At 52.6% G+C, this 16,232-nt stretch overlaps 5 protein-coding genes across 5 annotated transcripts in view; 1 reads left to right on the top strand and 4 right to left on the bottom strand.

Annotated features, from left to right (window-relative positions):
• Positions 1-578, bottom strand: part of CSUI_009574 (uncharacterized protein) — a 5,447-nt gene extending 4,869 nt beyond the window's left edge. The window contains exon 1 of the mRNA XM_068069688.1: positions 334-578. The gene's annotated coding sequence lies outside the window, so the exon portion shown is untranslated. The remainder of the gene's footprint in view (positions 1-333) is intronic.
• Positions 579-846: 268 nt separating this feature from the next.
• CSUI_009575 (uncharacterized protein) lies at positions 847-4,441 on the bottom strand (the record flags this gene model as incomplete). The annotated part of the gene is made up of 1 exon (XM_068069689.1): positions 847-4,441. A coding segment is annotated over exon 1 (3,306 nt), but the record flags the coding sequence as incomplete, so codon positions are not given.
• A 588-nt stretch (positions 4,442-5,029) lies between these two features.
• Positions 5,030-15,339, bottom strand: CSUI_009576 (rhoptry protein rop17). Its single transcript, XM_068069690.1, has one exon. It carries the CDS (start codon positions 12,381-12,383, stop codon positions 10,638-10,640), a length of 1,746 nt encoding a protein of 581 aa, XP_067918335.1. The 5' UTR covers positions 12,384-15,339; the 3' UTR covers positions 5,030-10,637.
• Positions 12,721-13,474, top strand: CSUI_009577 (uncharacterized protein; the record flags this gene model as incomplete). Its single annotated transcript, XM_068069691.1, has 2 exons — positions 12,721-12,727; positions 13,218-13,474. 2 exons carry the CDS (start codon positions 12,721-12,723, stop codon positions 13,472-13,474), a joined length of 264 nt encoding a protein of 87 aa, XP_067918336.1.
• Positions 15,340-15,478: 139 nt separating the features above from the next.
• CSUI_009578 (uncharacterized protein) lies at positions 15,479-16,202 on the bottom strand (the record flags this gene model as incomplete). Its single annotated transcript, XM_068069692.1, has 1 exon — positions 15,479-16,202. A coding segment is annotated over one exon (390 nt), but the record flags the coding sequence as incomplete, so codon positions are not given.
• Positions 16,203-16,232: the final 30 nt, after the last annotated feature.

Raw genomic sequence — 16,232 nt, forward strand, 5'->3', positions numbered from 1 at the left:
CTATCTATCTACCTGTCTTCAATCTAACTATCTATCTTTCTATCTATATGTCTGTGTATACATGTATCTATAGCATCTCTCTATATGAATATACGTACATAGACAGATACAGGTGTGCTGCCTGCCGCTATGAGGACTTCGTTCCCAGCCTCCATAGATCACTTCAAACACATCTCGCCACCTACCTCAGTAACGCAGCCACTCCATACAACGCCCTCGTACACTCACACCTTCTTCTCCTTTTTCTTTCTTTTCTTCTTTTATGTCTCTCTCTTTGTCGGATCCGCTGATACCTGACTTTCTTTCTTTCTTTCGTTCGTTCTCGTGACTTACCCAGTTGCCTGTGAAGGAGTAGCCGACAAACTCTGAGAGAAACTGTGGCGAGACAGAGTTAGGAGAGACAGACGGATGCTGCGTAAGAAACCCGAAGATCATTCGATCGGCAAAGAGATTCCCGCTGATATATTCAGGTGAAAGAAGATACGTGGCTATGCTATAGCATGGATAATCCTTCACATTACGATCGATCCTGTGACATGCAAAGAGACAGATACAGACAGACAACACACATCTACACATACATAGATTAAAGATAGATTAAAGACAGATAGACTAAAGATAGATAGTTAGATAGACAGGTGTACCATCGAGTAAGTAGGTCTTCAGATGAAGATACCTAATGTGGAAATTGGTAAATGGAAAGAGAGAAGAGCTCCGAGAAAGAAGAGGACAACGAGAACATAGACAAAAGACCACAAGAAATATCTACTACAAGATATAGAGTGAAAATAGTAGAAGAAGCAAGAAGCATGTTGAGGTGGATCAGACGAAGTTCAGCCGACTGACCTTCTATCATTACATTTGGTCCCTTTGACAAATGAGACAATCTTCCTTAATCTCTCACTTCCTCCTTCGAAAGACTTCTCAAGAAATGCCTTTCCTTCTTCTTTATCTAGACAACTGCATGCATCTCCCCTAAAAGAATCTGAACCACCGCCCGTCTCCCTAGAGAATGATGGAAGTCGCTCTTCTCTCTCAGGCTCCAGACATATCGAGGTGGAGATTTCGGTAGGCTTCTCTCCTACTTGCTTCAACACGCTAATAGAAGAAGAAGAAAGAGATAAATCGCTAGCCAATTCATCTCTCTCTTGCGGGGTAGTAGACGTGTGATAAGGTGTCTTCTTAGAGAGGTCTTCCCTTTTGACGAAGGATGAGGCAGAGGGTCGTTTCGTTGCGGGAAGGAGAGAAGAGATAGAACGCTTCGGAGTTGATAGGAGAGAAGAAGAAGAAAGGAGATAGAAGAAAGCAGAGGTAGGCTGCCGTCCTAGGGAGAGTGCGAGTCGATGTAATACAAAAAAGAGATGAGAAGTCTCAGGGGAGTGAGATGAAGAAAAAGAAGAAAGAGGAGGAGTAGAAGAAGAAGGAGAGAGAGGAAGAACAAGAGAAGAAGTATGTGAGGAAGCGATTGAATCGTGACTGCATGCCTCAGGGGCAAGAGAGAAAGAAGAGGAAGAGGAACGGTCAGGTGGATTTGCATCAGAAGAGAGGGATGGAGAAGAGATAGGAAGAGAAGAAGAAGAAGAAGAATCTGACATGTCTCTGATCTGTTTGTGTGTATCGCCGAGAGACCTCCTTTCCTCATGTTGTTCAGCAGGAGGAATGCTGCTGATATTCTTCTCCTCTTCATTTTCGCGCTCTCCCTCTAAAGACAAGTCAGATTCTTTCCCTCTTCGTTTCTTCTTTTCTTCTTCTTCTCCTTTTCGGGGACTCTGTCCTTCGTCTTCTTCTATCTCAACTTCGATCCTTTCTTCTTCCTCTTCATGTATGATCTTTTGCCTCTTCTTTCTCTCTCTCCAAGCAACCCCCTCCATCTCTCCCACGTTCTTCTTCTTCTTCGTCCGTATCTTTGCCTCCTTCGCCTCATCTTTTATCTCGCCTTTCTTAGTATCATCTCTTTCCTGACTCTTTTCTTCTTCTGTCTTATCTTCATTATCGTGTCTTAGGCTATGGGAATGGAATCCATCATTTTCTTCTCTTTCTTCTCGCAGCTCGCTCTCTTTCGCTTCTCTCTCTTTCTTCTGGATTTCCTCCTTTACTTCTTGCTTTCTGTTACGACTTTCCTCTTCTTTCTTTCCTCTTCTTAAGAGACTGTCCATATAGCCCGCGAGCTCGCATGCAGTAGGTAGAGGCACCCGTACAGATGCCGAGCTCTCTCGGAGAGAAGAAATGATCGAGTGCAGAGACGTCGCTGTAAACAAGCAAGTCACTTGGGGTGAAGATCCTATCCTGGGAGGGCCTCCCTCTACTCCTGAAGAAGAAGAAGAAGAGATGTGATTCTTCTTCTTCTTCTCTTCAGTGAGTTTGGCTTGGGCTTCGCTCGATGAGAGAGAAGGGGAAGTCTCGCAGATAGGAGAGGAGGAAGAAGAAGAAGATTTACGTGTCCCATCTAGGGATGATAAGAGAGAAGAGAGAGCTTTTTCTTGCTGTCTCTGAAGTTGAAAGAGAAGAGAAGCAATACGACGTTGAAGAGCCGGAGACACCTGATCAAAATCTTCAAAGAAAAGAGTGTGACCTCCCGAGTATGAAGAAGAGGAAGAAGGAGGAGAAGAAGAGGAAGAAGATTTTCTATTAGATAGAGACCGAGAAATGAGCGACTGCTGTTGATGATGATTCGTCACTGTTGAAAAGACTTGAGTGAGTAAAGAACGGAGAAGCGTCCACGTTTCAGGAGAATACGAAGCCACGTTAAGATTAGGCGAGTAAATTTGTGTGAGATAGAAGGTACTTCGTACAATCCATATCGATGACGCTGTCCCAGGCGGTGTTGAAGAGAAGATGAGAGGAGGAGAAGAAGAAGAAGAGGATGGAGAGACATGGTTTGTTGTGGAACATTTCGGTCCATGGGAATGGGTGTCTCCTTTGGTGTCTCCGTCTCCTTTGGTGTCTCCTCGGGTTGTTCCACGAGAGCCTTGATGCTTTTGACGAGAAGGAGAGAAGGATGACGAAGATGTGGCGAGAAGTACAGAGACAGGTTTTTTATGATAGTGAGAAAGAAAGAAGAAAGCCGCAGAATCGCGAGAGATACTCGAGGGTCCATAAAGAATGACCTGCAGAAGAGGAGGAGGAGGAGGAAAAGAAGACCTGAAGTTATGAGAAGCAACGGTTTCTGAAGAGATGAAAGGTATCTCAGGTGGAGCGCCAACCGAGGAGGAGCATAAGGAGGATGCGATAGAACTTCTACTCGTGGCTAGCTGGGAAGAAGACGAGGTGGATGAAGACGAGACGTCTGTGTGATCTATGGTTAAAGAACGAGGTTTCTCTGTACATACACCTTGTCCTGTAGTCGGCTGAGAGGAAAACGGAGAAGATATAGATCTTCTTGCATGGCAGAAGGCTTGAGAAGAGAGAGAAGGAGAAGAAGAGGAAGAAGAAGAAGAAGAGCGTTTGTCTCTTCGAAGAAAACCTTCACGAGTTGCTAGGGATTTGAGTAACTGACGGACACGCCTCTGAGAAGGGAAAGCAAAGAGATGAGGGGGCGTAGGAAAACGAAAGGAAAGAGAAGAGTCACGTGGAGGTGTCGTAGGCCTAGCACGGGTAGTTTTCCCAACAAGCGCATCTTCATTAGATGTGGCAGGAGAGCGAGAAAAATGAGAAGATTCTCTTAAGGGTGAAGCACGCGAAAAATACCCTGAGGTCTTCTGATTTGATGTAGGGGAGAACGAGTGTCTGTCCTCTGTTTCTTTCATATCATAGCTACTTCTCCTTTGACTTGAATAAGATCCGCTCATGTCCGTTGGGAGGGAAGAACGAGAGATTGACCCGTTCGCTCCATACATATTGTTTTCCTTATTGTCTACAAGGAAAGTAGTTGTTGCTTGACGCTTATCGGCAGGAATAGGAGAATTAGAGAAGGAGAGACGTCGTGTCCCTCGGTGATGCGAGGAAAACTTGGAATCTTCACACACATCTGCACTACGACGGTTATGATCCGTGTCAAGATAGGAAGGTTGGGTGATCAGCTCGGGGGTGTCGCAGGACATTGTCGAGGTGTCTATGCAGCCAGCCTGTTTGAGACAAGGCAATGGCTGTGAAAGGGAAGAAGAAAGATCTGCCTTACAGGCTTGGAGTTCCTTTGGTGCCGAGCTGCCCTCCATGACATGTTGTTGAGAGGGGGGGAACCTTTGGAACAAAAGACAGAGAAGGACCTCCACGCCGGGTGGCAAGCCGCCGCAGACAGGAAACTGTTTTTTACTGGGGCATGTTGGGTAAGAAGAAAGGGAGAAATATGACTAGAGAGAGAGGTAGGAAGGGAGAAGACAAGCTGATGCATGTCCGCGGGAGGAGGCAGGCCGTTCGGTAAGAGGCTCTAGGGAGGGTGGTACTATGGACAAGAGGGAGATGCGGTTTCAGAGGAGCCTTCAGAAACAAGCCGAAATGAGGGGGAATAGAGATGCGAGAGTAACCATGAAGACAAGAGTGCGAACAAGACGAGGTGTGTTCCACCCAGTCTGCTTGGGAACGGTTCTCACACGGCGGAAAAAGAAAATTGCATGCCTAAGGAAGACGGCATGCGGCTGAATTTTTTTCTGCATGCCTTCTTCCTTAGGCTTTTTCTTGATGGCGAAAGACGAAGGAGTCGAAGTGGCCTCCGCTGCTTTTTGTGCACTGCAACCGGTCCTGTGCATCTAGCCGTCTCTCGGACGGCGTGCAGCAGTGGAGAATTCCGGACTGAATCTGACGCTTGGGAGAAACCGTGTCTTTAGCATACCACTAGAGTGTGTAGTACATGGTGTGACGACGTGGTGGCAATGATAGGAAAGTAGTGCGGATAGCTAGAGATCCTTCCGGGCAATAGTGCGACCGCCGTGGCGCTTGGTGCCTGGCTGGGTCGAAAAGTCAGACATAGAGAGAGCTACGGCAGAGCGAGCAGACGACGCGCGCGAAGGCAGATCAGTCACACACCCTTTTACTTTGCAAGAGGAAAGATGAACTCCAAGGTTTTTCCGTACAGGTACTGAATGAAGCAATCTGTCCGTCTCTAGTCTTAAGTGTGTATCTTGACTGTGATGAACGGAGCATCGCCGGCAGTCTTTGTTGCTGGCATGACGCTGCGTCTGCTTGGAAGTGTCGTTAATGCATTCTAGAAAAAACAGATCTGTTTCAAGCGTTCCCCAGGACTGTGCGAGAGGCCCGGTCTCGCGCAGCACACAAGCCGGCACCTCAGCGACGAGGGCATCCAGCAAAGTTCGATTTGCCTTCCAGGAGAAAAGAGGACCGATCTCTTGATCTGTTGCTCGCTCCTCGCGAGAGTGCTGCCCCAGGATGGCTTTCTCATTACAGTACCCCGAGGGCGACAATGAAGCCGCAGCTTGTGATACAAGAGATCCACAGCTCTGCCAGCTCAAAGCTGCCTATACGTACGCAAGTGCCTGCATGGTTTCGTTGCACCCCAGCGAGTGACGTCACTGAAACTTCGTTGCGGGAGGCGCGCGATGGGTTTCGGCGGAGCTTTATGAGTTTTCTTCCCTTTGGTACAGTGTTCACCTCGCTCTCTGTCTTCGCTTGTGCGCGGGGGTTTGAGTGGACGGGAAGTGTTTTTTGTCAAAAACGAGCGAGGTGAGCAGTTGAAAGGTCTCAGATGCCTGAGAAGCGGGCTCTCTTGTAAAGGCTTATCTATAGTCTACTCCGTCCGCCTATTGACCAAGCGAGTAGCGGTCCTACAAACAAGATAGATACCCATCTGATGCCTTTCTGTGGGATTCTCCGGTCGCGCACTCTTGTCAGGACCTCCGGCGACACACACAATGATTGAAATGGCGCCGCACAGCAAAAGAATCTGTTCAATGGGTACGACGCAGCTGGGGCGTCATCTCGTGTGTCAGGAAGTATCGGATTCGGGTGCATGCCAAGAAAGAAGATGGGAATCTCTGGATGTTAGGACGACAATCTATCTGCCAGCGTTGCAGATCGTTCATCAGCCGACTGAGATATTCATGTGGTGACCGCAGCCACAGATTGGTTCACCGGTGAAGAACTCCGGCAGATTGCGTCCGACCTGAAAAGAGAGGACATACGGAGTTCCCTCATGGATTCCCACTGCGAAATCCTGGGATTCCTGGAGATCCGAGCGGAAGGTAGGGAGAGTTCCTCATTCCTACAAAGTACCTGCCAAGGGGTCTCAGTTGCGCCTGGCCCGCAGGGAACGTGATACTGCACGACCATGTGAAAAATACTGCGATACGCACAGGGCCCGGCGAGTCGAAAAACGGTGCAAGTCTGACGAAGAAGAAGACGAAAGGAACCCACTCACGGGAGAGGGAGGCTTCCTTCTGCGCTAAGAACGAGCGATGAAAGAAAATAAACCGGGGACAAGAACAATCTAGTGCGAGAGGCGTCAAGATACACTGGGAAGCAGCCGCAGGAGAGACGAACGTGCCCCGCGACGAGAGAAAACAGGTGAAAGCCTGACAATGTCAAGGGGGGTGAGTCGTTTGTCCGCTTCTGGTTCAAGAAGACCTTCAATAAAAGACTGTATTTCGGGTGACACTGAGTGGCATCCGTCGAAAGAGAGTGGGAGTGATGCTCTCGCTGTGAGACGGGAAATAAAACTGAGCAGCTCTTGGGCAGTCATGTCGCCATTTGGATAGACAGATCGCTCACACCACAGAAAGTACAAGCTCATGCCAAGGCCCCACGAGTCGGCGGTCGGGGCGAGGAGAAGCGATTCGTGGTTAGCACTACACTGCGCGACCTCCGGAGCAAAATACAACACAGAAGCTCCAGGAGAGCCTGGTGCACAATCGAGTCGCGTTGGCTCACCCTCCGGGGTCTTGAACGGCAAGGCACCATCGAAGTCGGTGAAGGAAAGCTGACCCGTGGAGTTAACCAGGATGTTTTCTGGTTTAACGTCCCTATGTGCCATTCCGTAAGCGTGAACCTTCGCAAGCCCTATAACCATTTCGCGAGTCAAATTTTCTCTCATGCTTCTAGTCAACCGACGCCGGTGCAGAGACACAAAGTGAAGCAAATCCATCTCAGCAACCTCATAAAGGCCTAATGAGTTGAAAACTATCCACTGATCGCCAACTGTGAAGAACTTGGAGAGGCCTCTCACTCGACCCGGTAATGTGAGTGGGATGTTGATGAAATCCTCGGTCAACAGTTGCTCTGCCGATCCGCCTTCAGCGAAAGCCATTCTGATCGCCCGGATTCTTTTGGCAGCCCTCTTAGCCATTTCACGCAACTGGTGGGCGACCGTACTTTCCCGGGACTGGGCTGGGTCGTATAGCCCGATGCGCTCGGACCTGAGACGAGACATCTTCACGGCAAGAGCTTTTCCCGTCCGATCATCTATCACTTTGTAGACGACCGCGTTTCCACCAGACCCGAGCAATTCCCCCCTCCGGACTGAGAAAGAAAAGTGGTCTTTCTTTGAGTAAGGCTCTATGGTGAAGGGATCTTCTGGGAGACATTCTTCGAGGGCCGCCACAAACTGCATTTTTTCAGCAGACAGGAGAGGCCGGTCTGGGTGCTTTCGGAGCAGTTTTGCTATGCTCCATCTCGCGCGGGGGCGGATCGACCCATTGCGTTCTGGAAAAAAGGATAGTTCACATCAATCCACCGGGCTTGATGTTCACCACCGGTCGCGCCCGCTCCGACTGCCCTACTGCCCTCGAACACAAGGGAACTGCGGCTGGACACAAGGGAACGGCTCGGCACTGTGGAAAGCGCCCCCTCTTCGGGTCCTTCACCAGGTCCACCCAGCCCAGAGGACGTCGCTTCACTTCCCTGGACTTCCCTGTATAATTCAAGGCCCCGAGCTCCACTCGATGTTCCGTGCCCCCCGGAGGGCAGCCGCAATCTGGAAAGCCACCTCCGCCAGAGAGATTCATTTGGCCGATTGCCTGGAGCAGGAGACGCTGGAATCCTCGATAATTCGCTCAGAGATACGGAATGAAATGGCGGGTCTCGGGCAGGTGCCACACTTTCTTCCAGCTTGTTGTTTAGCAGCCCGTGAGCAGGCTCGGGTAACCTTGAGGCAATGACCCTGTCCCAGGTTCTCGCGCTGCCCACGAGGAGGACGATCCACCACACCAGCGTGAGCGAAATAAACCTCATTATTCTTGCTGCGGGCCAAGAACCCTGACAGGCCCCTATATTTGGAAACAATTTTGCGGCTTTCTTCCGCCCTGCAAACCGGGAAGGCGCCCAGAGCAACGGAAGTTGCAGGGGCCGTACTAAGTGGCTGGCACGCCAGTGGGCTTTGCGCATGTCTACTGCATCGGCAAGACACAGCGCGCCCCTGGTGAGCTGACAGCGTACTCGCCGGCCTGTTCGCATTTGAATTGGGCACCCTCTATCGCCGCTACCGAGCGCAGTCAGATCTCTGGTCAACACTAGCTGATCTCTAATTGAGCTGGACTGCATATAAACTGTAGCGCGGTGTCCAATGTGACTTCGCTGAGGCTAACATCTCAAATGTGTCCGTGGCCTCGACCGACGTGCCTAGGCACCACCGAATTTCTCACTTCCTTCGTTCGCCTTCCCCCTCACACTCAATCCACCTCGCAGCCTTCCCAGGGCTTGAGCCAGGTCTCTCACCCAGATGTATAAGAATGCAGACAAAGGCCGCCTGCCGTTTGGTCACCGCGCCAGGCGATTACTGAGCAAGTGACGATCCAGGAAGTGAGCAGCTTGGACTATTCTTATGCACGATGCGATGCTAACCTGACGTTAAGGTGTTCTCTGGGGACCGCGAGAGCCGCGCCTCAGCGAGAAAGTGTCATGGACCGGTCTGGTGCCTGGCTACCACAACTACAGCCCTGACTACATGGCAATCGTTCGCCAAACGGACTGTCCACTGCTGTTGGTTCAACCCCTCCCGAAACCGAGCCACGAAAGGCACCTTACGTCACCGGCTTGGCTACTGAACCTCCGCGGTACAAGCGGACGTAACGTCACAATGTTTCCTCTCACACCTGCGTTACTTTCGGTCACCAGCTCTTTCCTCTCTGTTACTATGGGGATCCAGGAGTGTCTCCAGAACTACTTTGGGTCTTGCATGAAAAGGCGAACGAGAGCCTCTTGTTTTTTTGTCGCACGTTCTCTACGTGTCAGTCTACGTAGTCGACGCAGAGTAACGAGTTTCCAATCTTGGGGAAGGAAAAGAAGAGAAGTTCCGGACAGAAGTACAGACTTCGACAGAAATTCGGCAACTTCGAAGATTTCTTCTTGCGTTGTGTACAACCGGGGGCAGGGACGAAACGGGGGAAAAGTACTAGTACAATATCAGCTCAGCGCCCTGCGCTCTTCCGCATTACCTATCGATCTAGGAGGACAGAGAATGAAGGGCGGCCACACAAGCCATCCTTGGCAACTGTTGTACCACAGCGGCCACTCCTCGCGTCTTGGTCCCGCCACGAGAGCTTGAAGTCCATATCCCAGGAATGTTCGAGACGGCAAGACATATATAATGGCGAGAGAGTGCGCTTCACCATTTCTCACCTAACCCGCTCACCGTTACATTGTAGCGTGACTTCAGCGCGGCTCGTGCGTGTCTACTCAGAGAAGGCTTCGAGCCTTGCTCGTCTAAATCTTCCAATGACGAACACGTTCCATCCAATGACGGCAGTACGATACTATTGTTTTGGTGGGGGCCGAGAGCGGAAACACGGGGGGCGTGCTGGTACGGAGCCTCCTAATCCCGGAGGGTTCGAGCTCAGCCCCGGAAGCCTAACACCCTAGCAAAACCTACCGTGTTCCGGCGGAGTGTCGCAATAGTTGCTGACGACACAAGGCTTGCTTGTGTCATGCCGCAAACGTGTGAGAGCGATGCGGAGGCTGCATATGTCAGTTCCTGGGGTCTGCCGAACGAACGGTAGTCAACGCCGACCCACGGGGGGGCCTCATGAACTGCAGCTCATCTCACTCAGATGTCTCACCCTGCCTGCGTGAGGTGACGACGAAGGACCAAAGAAAGTTCACCCATTCTCGTGATATCACTATCGCTCCTTTGCTTTGATTGATTAGTATCGGGTGGCACATTGAAGCCTATGTGGTATGCGTGGTAACAGTACATATGCACAAGATGTGGCCAGGCGATTGCGTCCTGCCAAGTGTCGTGACATTTCGGATTTGGCGGCATGCCAGAAATGTTCGACAGCTCAGCCGTCAGAATGAGGGTCTGGGGCGTATCTGTTTCGGGGCGGGTTGCTGTAATAGATGCACACCAACCAGCGTGAGCTATTCGTATGTTAATCATAGCCACAGATTGCCTTACCGGTAAAGAACTCCGGCAGATTGCGTCCGAGCCGAAGTGAGAGGATAGGCGTGGTTTCCCCATGGGTTTTTACCGGGAAATTTAGGGATCCGTGGCAACCCCGGCGGAAACCAGGGATAGTTTGTCATTGCTGCGAAATGCCTGCCAAAGCGGCCTCAATTGCGCCTGCCTACATACAACCTGGTACCGCAGGACCATGTAAAATATCTCGCAATGTACACACATATCACTGGTCCGAGTCCACAAAAGCGACCCAAACTCGAGCGGCGCCGAAAGAAAAACAATGAAGGCGGGCGCTCGCCTGCCAGAAGGGCGGGGCAACACGCCCGAAGCTATGGGAGAAATGATTCGGATCGCGTCAAGCACTAGTACCAGTTCCGCTCAGGCGACGGGGTGGGGGAGTAGGAGGGGGGGCCTTCTCCTGAAAAAAGGGTGAAGTCCTGACAATGTCGAGGGGGGTGAGTCGTCGCTCCGGTTGTGGTTTAAGAAGGCCCACAATAATGGACATGATGTGGGGTGACATTGCGTGGCATCCTCGAAAAGAGAGTCGGAGTGATTCTCTCCCTGCGAGACTGGAAATAAACATGAGCAGCTCTCTGGACCCCATATGGGGATTCGCGTAGATTTCTCGTTCGCACCAGAGGACGTGCAAGGTCATGCCAAGGGCCCACGCGTCGGCGGCTGGGCTGAGAGGAAGCGTTCCCCCCCCACGGCTAGCGCCACACCGTGCGAGTTCCGGAGCAAAATACAACTCAGTTCCCGCTGACACACCCTGCGCACAATCGATTTGCGTTGGGTCACCGTCTGGGCTCGTGAACGGCGTGGCACTGTCGAAGTCGGTGAAGGAAAGCTGACCCGTGGAGTTAACCAGGATGTTTTCTGGTTTCACGTCCCTATGTGCCATTCCGTAAGCGTGAACCTTCGCAAGCCCGAGAACCATTTCACGCGTCAAATTTTCTCTGAGGTTTCTGGTCAACTGGTGTCCGTGGCTCGCCACAAGCTCGAACAAATCAGTTAGAGCAATCGGGAAAATGCCCACTGAGTTCAAAACTGTCCACTCGCCTTTGATTGTGAAGAACTCGGGGAGGCTTCTCACACGGCCTGGTGATGTGACAGGGACAGTTATGAAATCGTGGACCAACAACTCTAGTGGAGACCCACCTTTAACGAACGCGTTTCTCACACTTCGGAGGTCCCTGGCGACCCTCTTAACCATTCTACGCGCCCGCTGGAACCTCCTACTTCGATGTGGCGCAGCTGATTCGTTCATTCCGATGAGATCGGACCGAACCCAATATATTTTCATGGCAAATTCCCTTCCCGTCATGTACTCCCGCACTTTATAGACGACGGCGTTGCCCCCAAAACCGAGCAATTCCCCCCTTTGGAATGAGAAGGAGAAGCCACCTTTATTTGAGTAAGGTTCTACGATGAAGGGATCTTTTGTGATATACTGTTCGAGGGACGACGTAAGTAGCGAGTATTCTTCAGGTAGAGTGACCGCGGTGCCTGGGTTTCGGCGGAGCAGTTCTGCTACAGCCCGCCTCGCCCCCAGGTTGATCGTACTCATTGCGCTCCGAAGAAAAGGGTAAGTCGCATCAATCCATCGGAGGTGGTCTTTGCTCCCTGCAGCGCTCCCGCCGACTGCGGTACTGCCCGCGGACACTCGGGAACTGCGTCCGGACTCAAGGCCACTGCTCGACTCTATGGAGGGCTCCTCTCCGACTGCTTCACCAAGTCCACCCAGCCCCGGAAACGCCTCGTCACTCTCCTCGACCTCCCCGTATGATTCAGGGTTCGGATCTTCGCTGGGTGATCCATGCTTCGAGGAAGGCACCGGCCGTGGACGGGACAATGTCCGCCAAAGGTTCTCTCCTCGTCGAGCACCTGGACCGGGAGGCGCCGAATTCCCCGACAAGTCGCTCAACGAGACCGCCTGAACTGGCACGTCTCGGGCAGGTAGCAGACTTCCTTCCAGCTGGTTGGCCGGCACCCCGTGAGCAAGCCTGGGTAACCTTGAGGCAGTGACCCCACCCCAGATTCTCGCGCCGCTGCCAAGGTGGAGGACAAGCCACCACAACACCGCGGGCGGAATAAAACTCATTATTTTTGTTGCGAGCCGGAGACCCCAACACGCGCTCTTATTGAAAAACAATTTTGCGACTTACTTCCACAGTGCAGACCAAGGAGGTTGCCAAAGTAGCGAACAGTGAAAGCCCGGGCCGACGTACGAAGTGGCTGCGAGGGCAGCGGGCCTCGCATGACCCTACTGTCTCGTGAAGACACAGCGGGCTCCCCGGCGAGCGAGCAGGCAGCCGTACCAGCCGCCGGGTCCGCGTTTGAGTGGCTGCGCGTTGGGCCGATGACCCGGTACGACATTACTGCGTCGGCAGCCACGAGTGGATAGGCGGGCTGGCGTGCTGGTAGAGAGTTTCGTAGTTATGAAAGGTTCGCGCTCAGGCATTGAAGACAGAACAGAGTAACACCCACCCTGAACTGTCTAAGTGTCAGGAAAACCTGATGACGGCTCAAGGCTCCCGTGTCCTGGCGCAACCAAGTGAGAGCAATGCGAAGGCTGCGCATGTCACTTTCCTGCAGTCTGCGGAAAAGAAGAGAGGTCAACGCACGAAAGAGTGCCCCGTGAATCGCAGCTCATCGCAGCCGGACCTCGCATCCAGCCTGTGTGAGGTAAAGACAAGGAACCAGTGGTACCTCGCCCATTTCCGTGGTATCACTATCGCTCATTCGCTTTGAGTGATTAGTATCGGTGGCAAATCAGTGCCTGTGTGCTGTGATTCATCTTGAGTGTCATCAAGTACAAGGTTGGGCTGCATGCCAGAAAAGCTGCCTGGGTGCTCTACCTGTCAGGACGACAATCACGTGGCAGATCCAGATGACAGATGCGCACCAGCCAGCTGTGATTTTGTCATACTCGCAGGTCACCAGACCATTCCTCGAGTAGAGAACTCCGAAACACTGCGTCGATGCAAAAAACGAGGATACACGGAGTTCCCAGGTCAACGCCCACGCGAAGTCGTGGGATCCTTGGTGGACCCAGGAAATACCGAAGAAGCCCTGCTATATGCTACAGAGTTCCTGGGAAACCGGGCCCAGCAGCGCCGGGCTAGAGAAAACGTGGAAAACACCGTATTCACACACCCGCCGAGTACAGCAAAACAGTGGAAACTGCGATAGCGATGCAAAAAGAACAAGAAAAGGGGGAGTGCGCTTGGGCGAAGAGCGGGGCAACAAGCTCAGACGTAGGAGAAAGCTGATGCAGGATGCGTCAAGGACCGGTACCGGTTGCGCTTACGCGACGGGGTGGGGGAGGAGGCGGGCGAGACTTCTCAAGAAAAAAGGGCGCATTGCTGACAATGTGAAGGGGGGTAAGGCGTTTTTCCACTTCTGGCTCAAGAAGGCCCTCGATAAGAGACATAATGTGGGGTGACATTGAGTGGCATCCTCGGAAAGAGAGTCGAAGTTGTTCTCTCGCTGTGAGACTGGAAATAAGCCTGAGCAGCTCTTCGGTTCTCATACTGGTAGGTGGGTAGAGATACCGTTCGCACCACAGGAAGTACAAGCTCATGCCAAGGGCCCACGAGTCGGCGGCCGGGGTGACGAGTAGAGTTCCACGGTTAGTATCACACACTGCGACCTCCGGTGCAAAGTATAGATCAGACCCCCCGGGCGACCGTCGCGCACAGTCGATTTGCGTTGGGACGCCCTCCGGGGTCTTGAACGGCAAGGCACCATCGAAATCGGTGAAGGAGAGCTGACCCGTGGAGTAAATCAGCATGTTTTCTGGTTTAACGTCCCTGTGTGACATTCCGTAAGCGTGAACCTTCGCAAGCCCAATAACCATTTCGCGAGTCAAATTTTCTCTCATGCTTCTGGTCAACTGATGCCGAGAGACAAAATGGAGCAAGTCAGTCTCAGCAACCTCATAAAGGCCTAATGAGTTGAAAACTCTCCACCCGCTGTCGACCGTCAACACGTCGGGTAGTCCTCTCACTCGGCCTGGTGGCGCGACTGGGACAGTTATGAAATCCTCTACCAACAGCTGCTCTGCCCCCCCGCCTTTACCGAATGCCTTCCAGACGGTCAGGACTTTTTTGGCTGTCCTCCCAGCCATTCGCCGCAGTAGGCTGGAGCCCCCGCTGTGACCTGACGCAGCTGGATCATGAGTTTCTGCGGGCTCCGACTTGACTCGAAATATTTTCATGGCAAGTGTTCTTTCCGTCGTGTCCTCCCGCACTTTGTAAATGACCGCGTTGCCCCCAATCCCGAGCAATTCCTCTCTTCGGAATGAGAAAGAAAAATCACCTCTTTTGGAGTAAGGCTCTACGATGAAGGGATCTGGCAGATATTGGTCGAGGGACGACGTAAATTGCATATCATCATCAGATAGGTTAGGCTTGGTTCTTGGATACTGCCGAAGCAATTCCGCTATAGTCCGTCTCGTGTCGAGGTCGATCGTCTCCACTGCGGCCTGAAAAAATGGGTAATTCATGTCGATCCACCGGGGGTGGTCTTTGCCCCCTGCCGCTCCCTCTCCGACTCCCGTACCGCCGCCGGTCGTGAGCGAGCTGCTCGATGACGTGGGAGGCTCTTCCACGTCAAGTGTTTCACTGGGTGCCGGAGGCCCCAAGGCCGCCTCGTCAGTCTCCTGGACTTCATTTTCCAATTCTCGGACATGACCCCCACTCGGTGGCCGATGCCTCGAGGGACGCCGCATTCCACGGAGCATCCTTTGCCACAGGGTGTCGCGTGGCCGGTTCCCTGCACCGGAAGACGCTGGACTCCTCAATGATTCGCTCAGGGATACCTCCTGGATTGGCGCATCCCCATCAGGTGCCAAAATTCTACCCGGCTGGATGTTTGGGGGCTCGTGAGCAAGCCGCGGTAACCTCGCAGCAGTGACCCCATCCCAGTTTCTCTCGCTGCCCAGGTGGAGGACGAACCACCACACCAGCGTGAGCGGAGTAAAACTCATTATTTTTCTTGAAGCCCGAGAACCACGACAGGCTTCCGTTCTTACACGACTTCCCCAATTGTTCCCGTTGCAAGCCGAGAAGGCGCCCACGGCAGCGAACAGCGGAAGTCGCGCCAGTCACAGGAAGTGGCTGGCCAGCCACTTCNNCCAGCCAGTCCGGCGTGCACGGACGTGCTGACGCTGCGCGGCTGCTCCGTACACCAGCTGAGGTGAACATAATCTAGAATGGCATGAACCGTAGCACAGTCTCCCATGTGATCATGATGCTGCTGGCTGCTCAGACGGCCGCGGCTCTGTTCGGCGGGGCCACGAGAGAGAGGAGTTTTCGGTTGGTTCCTTCTTCCACTCCCCCCAATCAAACAAGAACTTGCTTGAATTGGGCTCTATCCGTGATTACAGAAAGTCTGCCCGCTACATAGTCACCGCCCCCAGTGTTTTCTGAGTAAGTTGCGGCCCTGGCAGTGAACCTCGTGGACAATCTTTTTTCTCCGCCAGACGTGATGACACTCTATCACCAAGGTCGCCTCAGAGATGCAAGAGCTACTTTTCATCGTGAAATGCTTGCACGGAAGTTGCTGGAGGCCAGTTCCCTGCTACCTGAGTGCGAACCCCATGATTCGCTGTCTGACTGACTGAAGGGATTCTGGTGGGAGTGTAAGTCGCCAGTGAGAGTCTGACTTGCAGACATTGGCTGGCAGGCATCTGTGAACAACCCCGACTAGGGAGTCCAGGGGTTTCTTGCCGCAGACTTTGAGAAACCGCATGTAACGGCGAGCGAGTGCGCTTCACCTTTTCCCAGCGGACCCGCTCACCATCACATTGTAGCCTAACTTCAGCGCGGCTTCGTGCGTGTCTAGTCAGCGAGGGCTCTAAGCCTTGCCCGTCCAAGGCTGTCAATGACGGACACGATCCACACAATGACGCCAGTACGAGACTACTGTTTTTTTCTGGTGGGGGGGC

Source organism: Cystoisospora suis (genome assembly GCF_002600585.1).
Source record: "Cystoisospora suis strain Wien I chromosome Unknown contig_5781, whole genome shotgun sequence".
Classification (NCBI taxonomy): domain Eukaryota; phylum Apicomplexa; class Conoidasida; order Eucoccidiorida; family Sarcocystidae; genus Cystoisospora; species Cystoisospora suis.